At 38.6% G+C, this 12,286-nt stretch overlaps 1 protein-coding gene across 1 annotated transcript in view; it reads left to right on the forward strand.

The window, feature by feature from the left end:
- RSPO2 (R-spondin 2) overlaps nucleotides 1-4,879 on the forward strand; it is a 152,002-nt gene extending 147,123 nt beyond the window's left edge. The window contains exon 5 of the mRNA XM_032858471.1: nucleotides 3,828-4,879. Coding sequence (XP_032714362.1) covers nucleotides 3,828-3,943 — 116 coding nt within the window. The 3' untranslated portion in view covers nucleotides 3,944-4,879. The remainder of the gene's footprint in view (nucleotides 1-3,827) is intronic.
- The last annotated feature ends 7,407 nt before the right edge of the window (nucleotides 4,880-12,286 follow it).

Consider the following 12,286-nt stretch of genomic DNA (forward strand, 5'->3'; position numbering starts at 1 on the left):
TTTTTCTCAATTTTCATTCATCTCATTTACCATTAGAAACGTCTTCCTCAAAACACTTAGTAATCTCAACGGAAATCCTACACAACATTTATGCCTTACTAATGGATATACCGGAACCATTGTTCCAATTATGAAAAAACTCTTACCTAAGCCTAGTGAGAGGAAAAACCTTTTGAAGACTTTCCTAGACTTTGGGGCTTAGGAAAGAATGAAATTCATGCCTCCTGGCAGTGGAGTTCCTATTTTCACAGCTTCATGTAATTTGTGAGTCTGCCTGATATCATGGTGAAAAGAATCCATTTTATTTCTGATTCTAATAGCAGTAATCTACAGCTGGAGGTTAAGAGTATTTCCATAAGGGGCTGTTCACCTTTCTCTGTAGAGGAGTTGATAGGTTATCCTGTTGGACCATTTCCACATGTGTGCAAATCAATATAATTATGTTGGTTAGAGTGTGGTTTTGATGGTATCTTTCTAACTTTGTTCATTTGGATGATCTTGTCTTGCTTGTGATATTTTGTACAACTTTCTGGTGAAAGAGGATCATAGTGTCTTCATTCCATAAATGTAAAAACTGAGAGTCACAAGTATGATGTATTACGAAACATCTTCATTATAAGACCACACTTACTTACTGGCTCCCTTTCCTTCTGCCTTTCTCTGTTAAGCCCTATTGCTTTCCTTAACAGCTGTAATACCCGAGCTGGTCTTCTTGCATCTGTAGAACAGGGCTGAAGAGACTCACTGAGCAGTGATTTGTCAAGGCCACTGTATTCTTAAAGCACTGAGGACAAAGACACGCAAATGTGTCATTAGAGTTGGACATAGCTAGAGGCTCATTTTCTGCTGTTCTTGGGCAGTATATTTTCCAGGTTGCTGCTCATGAACTAAAAAGAAAGTTAATTCCATGACTTGAATTTCTCTTTGGGTGACTGGCATCATACTCGCCTTTAAATGCTTCCTGTACAGGGTGAATGTACATAATTGAAAGTCTAGAAGGCATTCTCCAAATCTAATCTAACCACAGGTGTAAAGAAATGGAAACATAAATTAGCACACTTGTATATCCAATATAACTTATTTTCAAATATATAGATCAAAACAGGGATATGTATTTTCTGTTAGCTTTAATCTTACCGATTTCTTATGTTTGGAAATCTTAGTGGAGTTCAGAAGAAAATATGTATAAGACCTTTTTTATACCTTAGTTAGGTTATATTTTAATATTTTTTGCTTCTTTGAGTTGGGCTTTAAGTCAGAATAGCCCACAATGGACCACAAAATATTTTCAGGTAATTTAGGCCTATCTGTGGTCAAATCTTGGCTAACCATCTTAATTCTTCAGTATTTTCAGTATATACTACATGAGAAATGGGGCTGACCAGAAACAAAATGAAGCAATAAACTGATAGCACAGAGATGTCATTCAACAAGAGACTTCTGAGGGAAATTTTTAGGGTTGTAATTTGATCTCCCAAACATCTTTAGTTGAAATCAGTACCATATAACTTATTGCCAGTGGAATAATTGTACAACTTGAAAACTTATATAAGTTTCCAGAAGCATTGCTGAAATTTTGGCCACACTATGGACTATTTTATGCAAATATTGAATAACTTTCCTATCACACAATATTATATCAGCCAGCAAACCCAAAGAATATTTGATACTGACAATTATATCAGAATGACATATTAGGTAAGTGGCATGAAATTGACCCTCTCTTAAAATAAGAATTTCCAGTCATTTAGCATAGATATTCTGTTAGGGAATGTTCTGCACCTTTTTCATTTGAAAAATTGAAGTGGTGAATGGGAAAAGATTTCTTGAACAAATACCCAGTATATTTTTATCTTAACACATTTAAACATCTAGCAATATTATTTTTCCATTTACTCAATTTCAGTTCGCTTTTAAAAGAAACTTCGGGTTTTAAACAAATTAAACATGAGCTCATTTTTGCAATGTAGTCAGCAATGATTTTAACTAAGTTTTTTGTTGTTTGTTTAAAGAAAATCTAGAACTAAGGAAATCTTCAAAAACTTTATAATTGAAACTTCTTTTTAAATATGCAATTTTACGTTTCATCTCTCTGCCCTCCTTAGGTGTGTCTCATCATTAGATATAATGTTACTCAAATAGTTTTAACTTTACAACTTCTTTGATTAATGATGGTTTGAACTAAGGTTTCATTGGGTAGGATTAACTATGTTTAAAGATGGCAAGATGCCGTTATAACATTAATGCCAGAATTTAATAAGAACCAGAAATTAACTTCGGGGAACTTTATAATTTAATGTGAGAGCACGATCATATTCTGATTATTTTACTGCCATGTCCTATTAAAAATAAATTATTCTTTATCTTGTGATAAAGTTTTACTCAGCAAACATTTGTTGACTGTCAGCTATGTGCCAACTACATGACTCTCTTCCATCCTCAAATAAAATGAAAAATCCCTCCCTTGTTTAGAAATCTCCCAGGCTCCTATAATCTAGTATGACTCTGCTTTCCTAGGGCAGAGTCTGTTTCTTTCACATTCCCTACACAGCTGTCCCCCCACCATTGTCTCAAATGAAAAGCTGGCCAGATACATCCCTGTAATCAATGGTCTTGGAAGGTGGGAAAGCATGCGTTAGAACAGAATGTCCAATTTGTGGTACTGATTGCTACAGTGTCAAAGAGCTACACCTCACATAAAAGTTTTGTAGGACTGCACAAGTAACATGGAAGTAGGGTGGGTAGGAGACGAGATTTGAGTCTGGTAAGGAAAGAATCTTTCTGTTTTGAAAGTGTATGTTGATGACTTAATTTCTGCAAACTTCAGTGACCTTTGAGTTCCTTTCTGTTCTAAAAATCCCACAGTTCTTCTGTGTTTAGAGCCCAAAGAGGGCAATGGACTTAAAGCAAATGCCTATTACTCTTCTCTCAAGATCTTATGTGTATATACTTGCAAAGAGATGTTGAAACATTGTAAAAACCGCGAACCATAACCAGGAGATGCAAAAAGTGAAAAAGAGCAGAGGCAAAGGGGAGACTATATTCAACAACTCTGATGGAGACAAGCCTCAACTATTTAGCTAGTGATCTGGGCTTCCTGGTGGCAAAGGCAAAGAGGAGAAATAGAATTACTAGGTGGCTGTGTGATCTTCTGGTAGGAAGACATCTCTCCCCAGTTCTTCAGGAACAAACCAGCATTTTTCTTGCTCACAATAACTGGTCTAGGGAATTTGGGTAAGAAGCCCTAAGCCACATAATGAACAATGTCCTCATGAATTTTTATAGAAAATGAAGAGTTCCACCTATGTCATTTCATACACTGGTCTTTGGAGAACAGGGAGGGAATAATGTTAAAAGCAAGACGTTTCTTTCGCCTGGGGAAGAGGAGGACCAGGGAGATGGAATCTTCTGGTATATTTACTGTAGTTAGCTGCTTATTTTCTTGTGACCCACTGACATGTGGAGCCATAGAAAGATGTAAAGATGTCTAGTAAAAGGTAGCATTGTTAAAAGTCGGAGGGAATAAATGGAATTTTTGTGGCAGGATGATATTTGCAAGACTGATCAGGCCACTGGGAAGTTTTTAAATATGCCAGTTCCTCATAACAGGAAGATCAGTCTCTGTTTTAGACAGCATATCCAATTTAGTAAATTATTATTATTCCGTCAAAATTAATGTGAACAATTTTCTCTTTGAGGCTGCTTTTTCCGTAGGTGATGTTTTCCAGATGGGCTTTGTGTAAAACTCTTAATGTTTTGTGTTTTCTTTCCTAGAGAAAGTGCCGTTTCTGACATGTCTTCATTTCTTTTTCTTTCCCCTGGTGTAGGAAAGAGAACCCCAAAGGCAAAGGAGAAGAAGAACAAGAAAAAGAAGAGGAAGCTGATAGAAAGAGCCCAGGAGCAACACAGTGTCTTCCTAGCTACAGACAGGGCTAACCAGTAAAATAAAAGACACGTAGGGTAGATTTTGGGGGAGGGGGTCATTTTTGCAAAAGTGCACAAAACTCCTCTCCACTCGTGGACCCTGGCGTGAAGCTTTTGCGCTGCTTTGACCAGTATCTGTTCCCAGTAATGTTGTGAACGGAGGAGCCACGAGCGTGGTCTCTGTTATTTATGCTTTGATTTGCATCTGGAGACTGTGAAGGCAGGAGCTCCTGACCTGAATCACCGGAAGCAGGCGTTAGGGGTCCAGCACGTGCCTCGGCTCCACGTGCACGGAGAGATTGTGGCACCACGAAGGGGCAAGACCTGTGAGGCCACAGACCACCCCTGGAGCCCAGACTTGTGCATATTTATGGGAAAGAAGACCCTCAGCTGGCAAAGAGCTATTTCACTGGTGACCTTGATTTCTCACGTTGTGCGTTTGCAAGGATAACTGTGTGCGGAGATCTGCTTAGAGCTGGGGTGGGGGGCGTGGGGGGTGTTCCAGGAGTTTCTGCTCAGCTTCACAGCAGCTCCAACTTGTACATAACTCTGTGGGGCTACATAGGAACCTCTTCCTTACTGTATATTTATGCTTTCTGAAGTGTAACAAGTCATACCTGATTAATATTATGTCGGATTGTTTCTAGTGGTTCCTAACCATTGTCTGGTAAATGGCTATTCTAGATTTGAGAACTGACCGATGTTTTGTTGCCCCTTGACTTTTTTTTTTTTTTTTTCGGGCTTATTTCTCACTGTAAGACTAGGATAAGCTAGTTTGTACATAGGCTCAAATGACCAGTGTCAAAGAATTTTAATATCTGTAGACCTTCCCCACTCCATGTTGTCTCCTGCAGATAAAGCAGCAGGTGACAGGCAGAAGCTAAAACTCTTTACACCTAAGATGTGATGCCTTTATGAAACACAACTGAGGAATGACATGCAGTCCCTTCTAGTACTCCTCATGCTATTCTACTGGCTAGCTAAAGAATTTTTCGAACTTTTGTTTCAAGCTTCAGTATATATATACATATACATTTATATTTATTAAAGCCATCCCTGACTTACCAAGACAGGGTACCTACCAATACTCTTGGGTCACTATAGAAATTACCATCATGAGACCATGATGCAGAATTTGAAGAGAAAAACAGGATGAGTCCCTGTAACTCCTGGTGGAACCTTAACAGGTCTCCTTGGAGCCAGAATCCATATGCTTTCTAAGACAGAAGAAAACTGTGGAGAACCCCCCCCCGACACACACACAAACACACACACAACCACCCCAGGGAATTTCAGAGCAGTTGTTTCAAAAACATCATTGTGTAGTTGTGGGAATCCATTCTTAGAGGGTTTTGAATTGGCTTCTTCTAAAAGCATCATTATCTTCCTGGCTAATCCAGAAGAAAATTAGAACAAAGGGAAATGGTTACAGATGTTTAAGGAAAAAAAGCAAGGTAAAGCCTTTATTTTTAATCACCTTGCATTGGCAAAACTACCTCTCCAGTATTTTTGTTTAAACTTTTGAGTCAAAAGCATCCTACCAGTACGTATAAATGTCATATACATCGTTATGAGAATATTATTGCCATGAAATAATAAGCCATATATGAATGTTGTATACAACTTTAGGGTTTGCATTTAATCCTAAAGTGTTCACCTCCTTTCACGTCTATTTACACTATATTCCTATTTACTAAGTGGGGAGGGGGCTTCTTTATATAGTGCTTCATCGTTAATAAGTCAATACCTGTTCTGTTTCTAAGATGTTCTTTTCGTGCATTAAAAAACTTCAAAATTATTCATTGTGGAAGTTTTCTTTAGAGGTACATTTAGGGGAAAAACAATATTTTAACAACTCTACCCCTAATTAATCCTTTAAAAAAGGCAGAAAATTTTAGTAAATATATCTAGGAATGAGCTAGGTATAAATTACACTAGAGTGGAGTGGTTAGGAGGCATTTTTTAATTTTTTTTTTATAAACATTTTTTCCCCAGGGGTACAGGTCTGTGAATCGCCAGGTTTACACACTTCACTGCACTCACCATAGCACATACCCTCCCCAATGTCCATAATAACCCCACCCCCACTCTCCCAACCCCCCTCCCCCCAGCAACCCTCAGTTTGTTTTGTGAGATTAAGAGTCACTTATGGTTTATCTCCCTCCCAATCCCATCTTGCTTCATTTACTCTTCTCGGTCAGGAGGCTTTTTAAAAAAAAATTTTTTAAGATTGTTTTGAGAGAGGTCATGTACAAGCCAGGGGAGGGGCAGAAGAAGAGAGAGAAAATCTCAAGCAGGCTCCATGATGAGTATCGAGTCTAATGGAGGGTTCGATACCATGACCCTGAGATCGTGACCTGAACAAAAATCAAGAGCCCGACACTTGTGTGAGCCACCCAGGGGACCCAGGAGTAAAGACTTGAGAGCCACACTGCCTGCGTTCCAGAGTAGCCTGGGACAAATTCTCTTCTAGGGCTCTCTTCCTCCTCTGTGAAATGGAGGTAACACTACTGTCTACTTGTAGGGCTGTTTTAAGGATTAAATTAGGTAAAATGTGTAAAGTATGGTCAGCACAGGGTATATATTAAATTGCTATGTAAATGACCTGTTATTAATTGCCTCTCTTCTTGGCATTTAAATTATTTAGAAGACCTTCCTTTCTTGTTAACAAAACAATGTATTTATGGAAACATCAGTTCCCTTCAATCTATTGCTTGATGCCTGGACATTATTTGCCCCAATTTTTTTTTTCTTGTGGGAATTGATTTACAGCTGCTTGATTTCTAAGCTTCCCAGTTATAAGCAAATACACAACAGAGACACACACATACTGCAGTATAATTTATAGCTTCAGGATAATACAAAAAAAAATCGGGTGTATATAAATAAAGAATATATGGAACTGGTTTCCCCCAATATTTTCAGGGAGCTTAGCATCTGTAGAAGTAAGTGATGGGGTCACAACTTTGTCAAGAATTGTGGGTTGGGGAAATGGGTGCAGGTGGTCAAAAGGTACAAACTTAGTTATACAATAAATATATCATGGAGAAGGCAAGGTACAGAATAGGGACTATAGTTAATAGTATTCTCGTAGCAATTTTCAAATATGTAATACAAAATATCCTCATCACAAAAGTTTGACAGATTAGCACTTAGGAAAAACCAATTTTATGAATGTCTGTTTTTTTAAGATGCTAATAGCAATCACTGTGTACACTAAATTTTCATCTTTTGCTAGAAACATTGGGAGTAAAGCTAGAATTTAGCCTCAAGTGTGTGATTCCTCCTCTCGCCTTTTTGTTTTAAGGAGAGCTATGAATAAGGAAAAGGTACATACCTCTGTTCATGTTAGAAGTTTGTGCATAGTAGATATTACTTGATAGTATCATTAGAAAAGGTAGAATCAGTAACCCTATAAATATATATCTTGACCAATCACATTATCCTCCCTTCTTTTAAAAGGAATAACCATTCCACTCAAGCATCTGGCCTCATCCCCTCTTACTTTTGTGGAGTCTTCAGTATCCACTTATGTCATTTCTTTAGCTCTTCCTCTCCTCCGACTTAGGTACTATTTCTCTCAAGGTCTTCATTGTCCACTCTCCTGAAAAAGGAATTTATGGTCATTGATGGCTTTGACTTTTCCCCCTTATCTTTTTCTTCGCCACCATTGCATTGTCCTTGTTCTCACAAAGGGAGCGATGACATTCCCCTTGCTATATGAGAACATTTGCCTTACATGCCTTGATCCTTTTTTTGTGTGCCCTCTCTGCTATTTCCACCAAGTTTGATTTTATTGTGCTCTTTCCTTCAGAAATTTCATTTCTCATTTCTCATCTTCTATGACACTCCTGGGTTTTCTACTTCCGTACTTCTTTTGGTCTTTTCAAGTTCTTCCTTCGCCTAAATTCAAAATACTGTTATGTCATAAGTGAGCCCACTATTTAATCTTTCAGATTTAATCTCTTCATTTCCTCAACTTGGGAAATATAACCTATGGCTTCAGATACGAGCTATATGCTATTGATTTCCCAACCCAGCTTTCTGTCTCCAAGCCTTTGGTAATGATTTCCAAGCCTACTGGAGCTCTTGACTAGGAAGTCACACACTTAAGCTCAATGTATTTAAAACTGAATTTATTGGGGTGCCTGGGTGGCTCAGTGGGTTAAGCCTCTGCCTTCGGCTCAGGTCATGGTCTCAGGGTCCTGGGATCGAGCCCCGCATCGGGCTCTCTGCTCAGTGGGGAGCCTGCTTCCCTTCCTCTCTCTCTCTGCCTGCCTCTCTGCCTACTTGTGATCTCTCTCTGTCAAATAAATAAATAAAATCTTAAAAAAATAATAAATAAAAAAATAAAAAATAAAAAATTATCATATCAGTTGGGCTCCAGTCAAAGAAATAAACCAGTTGAGGTATTTCAAATGGGGAGTTTAACACTGAGAACCAGTTACACGGGTAATAAAAGAGACAAGAAGCTGAAGTGGGGATGACAAGATCACTCAGATTAACAAAAGCAGGAGGCCACTGTCTCACTTAGGGCAAGGGGATAACAGGAAGAGGTTGAGTTTCTGGAATCCAGAAGCCACCCAGCTAGAGCTAGAATTATAGTTGAGGCTAGAGCTATGACCAAAGAGAAAGCCAGAACCAAAGACAGAAAGCTTATCTGGTGGGAACTAAAACCTTGGAAAAAGATAGGGTCACCCTGAGAAATGTTGCCTGGCTTCTCCCTGCCTTCCAACCTCTACTCTTCTGCCCACACCTGCCATTGCCCAAACCTGACTGGAAACCAGGGAGCCTCAGTAATGTAGTTCCCTCTGTAGGGAAGAACACAGACCTAGGAGCAAACAAGCAAATAATCAATGTAGTCACTGACATCTTCCCACAGAATAACTCCTTTTCCTGCCTTCCCCATTTAATAGTTAATAAAATCTTTACTCACATAGTTGGTTATGTGAACACTCTTGTAATCATCATTTACTCCTATTCCCTCCATCTAATCAGTTCCTAGATTCTAGTGAGTCTACCTCAAAAATGTCTCCTGAATTTCTCCCCACCTCTTTACTTTCTTGGTGCTGTGGTTGTGCTAAGTTTCTCTTTGTCTCTCTTCTAGACTGCTTCATTATCCTAAATATTCTTGCCCATAGCTTCACTCCAATGATTATTAATATTTCTACTATTTCTTTTTCCTGTTAACATATTGGTAGTCCTATCTATTATTTAAATAACTTCCTGTTTCTTACCGAATAAGATCCTGTAATTTTTTACATGGAACACAGTACCCTTTTAACTTTCTCTTTACCCACATAGCTTGTGAGAATCAAGAAAAGACTAAATGGGGGCACCTGGGTGGCTCAGTGGATTAAAGCCTCTGCCTTCAGCTCAGGTCATGATCCCAGGGTCCTGGGATCGAGCCCTGCATTGGGCTCTCTGCTCAGCAGGAAGCCTGCTTCCCCCCTCTCTCTGCCTACTTGTGATCTCTGTCAGATAAATAATTGAAATTAAAAAAAAAAGAAAAGACTAAATGCACTGGGATTATCACTGTCAAATTTTTAAGGATTCCTTTCAGATATACTTGGATGTGCTTCCCATAATTATTAATATCCTTGAATCATGAAGGCAGAAATGTAAGGGTAACTATGACTTTGAAAGCAAGTGATAAACATAAAATCTGAGAGGTCAAGCAGTTTGAAAAATGTGCCAAAGATTTAGACAATTTCCCATGTTAATCTATGATGAATCATTTACAACAAACTGCCATGTGCCACCCCCGCCTGCATTAGAAGACACTGATAACCACTGCTGAGATAAACACAAGTCTCAGAATCCTTCCCAACCAAGGTGCTCCAAGGAAACACTACCAAGAGATTGAAGTTGACAGGGGAGTTACAGACTTCTGGATTCCTAGGTCAACTTCATGCCCAAGAGGGTGAATTCTGTCTTCTCCCAGAAGCACTCTGGAGTGTATCATGAACTACTTTTCAAACCTTGCCCCCTAGGGGTATGCTTTAAGACAGAAAAGTGAAGTTTTAAGTCTGGGATTGTAACCTTTATTAGCCGACTGACACCTCAGGTTTTCTCCCCTCAGTCTCTGTGGCAGCATACTACCCAGGTGCACATTCAACTTTTTATTTGATTCTCTGTTACTGGCTTCCTTCTTTCCTCTTATTAATTTAGTTCTAAGACTCAAGAACAAATCTAGTTCCAAGATTTGTTTTTGAGAAGAAGGGTTAGCAAACTTTTTCCATGAAGGGCCCAAGAGTAAACACTCTAGGCTTTACAGGACATGTGGTCTTGGTCACAGCAACTCAGCCATGCCACTATGGTACAAAAGACACCATACACAGGATGTAAACAAGTGGGTATGACTGTATTGTAATAAAAATTTATTTAAAGACACTTAAGTAGGGATCTCATACACTTTTCATGTGTTTCACCATAGTATTCTTTTGATTTTTTTTCAACCTTTTCATAAAATGTGGTTTACCAGCCACACAAAAACAGGTGGCAGCCTGGATATAGTGGGTAACCTGCTAGTTGGTGGACTGTCCTGGCAAACTCAGAGGCTGCCTCCAAGCCTACCTCAGCTCTGCATCCTCTGCCTCTGCAGGAGTCCAGTAACTGTACAGAAAGCATAGACCATTTTTCAAATGACCTTCTGTGTGGCTAAGTCTCAAAGTTCCATTTCCACTCTTGATCTCTAACTCCAATTCTAGCTTTCTCTATTTGCCATAGGATATTCTATGTACTTCAGGCCCAAACCTAAAGTAAAAGAGTAAAAACTCAAAAAACAAAAATTTTTTCCAAGTTTTCCCCTACCTAATTTTTTTTACCAGTATAAGTAGTACCACTCTCCTCTCACATATCCAAACCCCTGCGTTCTGATTAGACAACCTTATACTTTCTCTTTATTCTCTGTCTCTCCAATATCAAGACCTTTTTGTCCTTTATCTGTGGTGTATGTCAGTGATGTACTCTTCCTGTGTCCTAATGTATGAATTAATGCAGTGGACTCATTTTAAATGTAACCAAAAAAACCTCTTTTTAAAAATGGTTATTTGTTTATACTTATTGGTGTCTTTATTGTACTTCCGAGATCCATAATTCCTCAACTATGCTCCCTGTTATCTTGGTATTTTTTCTTTCCATTAGAGTTTGGTTTCCATTTCCTGCCTTAGCCTATGAAAAGTAAGTATGTAACAAATGCCTACTCTTTACAAAGAGTAAAACTGCAGGCAATGATTGCAGTGCCTCTGTTCTTGGCTGGTTCACTTTGAATGAAAGATGATTTTCAGACTAACATTGCATGTCCTCTCAATCTCCTCCACTTTAGAGACAACAGAACAGGTTATGTGATAATGGCAGGAGTGTCAGGAAAGGCCTCTCTGGGAACCTTGGCATGAAGCCTAGATGCTAGGTGTATGAAGATCTGGGAAAGAAGTATCTCAGACCCTGACAACAGCCAGTGCAAAGACCCTAATGTGCAAACAGAGCCAGTGCGATCAAAGTACAGACAAAGGGGAAGAGTTGCTAAAGTATAGTCATTGGACTAACATGAGATATTAGGAGTATTCAAAAGCTAGGTCATGAAGGGTTGTGAAAGCTATGGCAAAAGCTTTATTCTAAGTGCTTAGGAAATCATTGGAGGATTTAAGCAAGGGAATGATAGGATTTGAGTCTTCTAACCTATTCACTTGAGCTCCTGTGTGGAAAGTGGGTTTTCAGATTAAAAGCAGAAAGACAAATTATCAGGTTATTTTAGTAATCAGATGAGAATTAATGTGACCTAGGCCGGGAGGTGCAGTAAAGAAGGAGAGAAGTGGTTGGAGCTTAGGGAAATTTATCTCTAGATAAATTTATCTCTAGAGAGATAAATTTATCTAGATTTATCTCTAGAGATACAATTGTGGTGTATATCATTGTACAAATGGCACTGAGCACCAAGCTTATGGGCTGATGCCAAGAGGGAATGTCCAAGGAGGAGAGAAGAGCTTTAAAATCACCCAAGTCTTGGACATGAACCAGTAAAGAGACTTGGAAAAGTGTCCAGTGAGAAGTAGGAGCAGGTAGTTGCTAACAGTGACTAAGAGCTGGCATTTAAAGTTTACATTGTTTCCTTCCCCCTCATTTTAGAATAAAAATTTCAAGAAAAGTAAAGGACAATTAGGAAAAATTTGTAATAATTGAGGAGTTTGGTCTTCTCAAATTATTTTCCTCACTGTACACTCAAAGAGTGAAACTAACCAATACTTTATAATCTCCTTGAAAATGTTTTCAGTGTAGAAAGAACTTAAAATAAGTCAATGTTCAAAAAACTTTGGAAACTACTCTTTACACAAATGTGATAATGATACTTAATTTCGGGTTA

The sequence above is a fragment of the Lontra canadensis genome, unplaced genomic scaffold, assembly GCF_010015895.1.
Source record: "Lontra canadensis isolate GAN:19392208 unplaced genomic scaffold, GSC_riverotter_1.0 scaffold15, whole genome shotgun sequence".
Taxonomy (NCBI): domain Eukaryota; kingdom Metazoa; phylum Chordata; class Mammalia; order Carnivora; family Mustelidae; genus Lontra; species Lontra canadensis.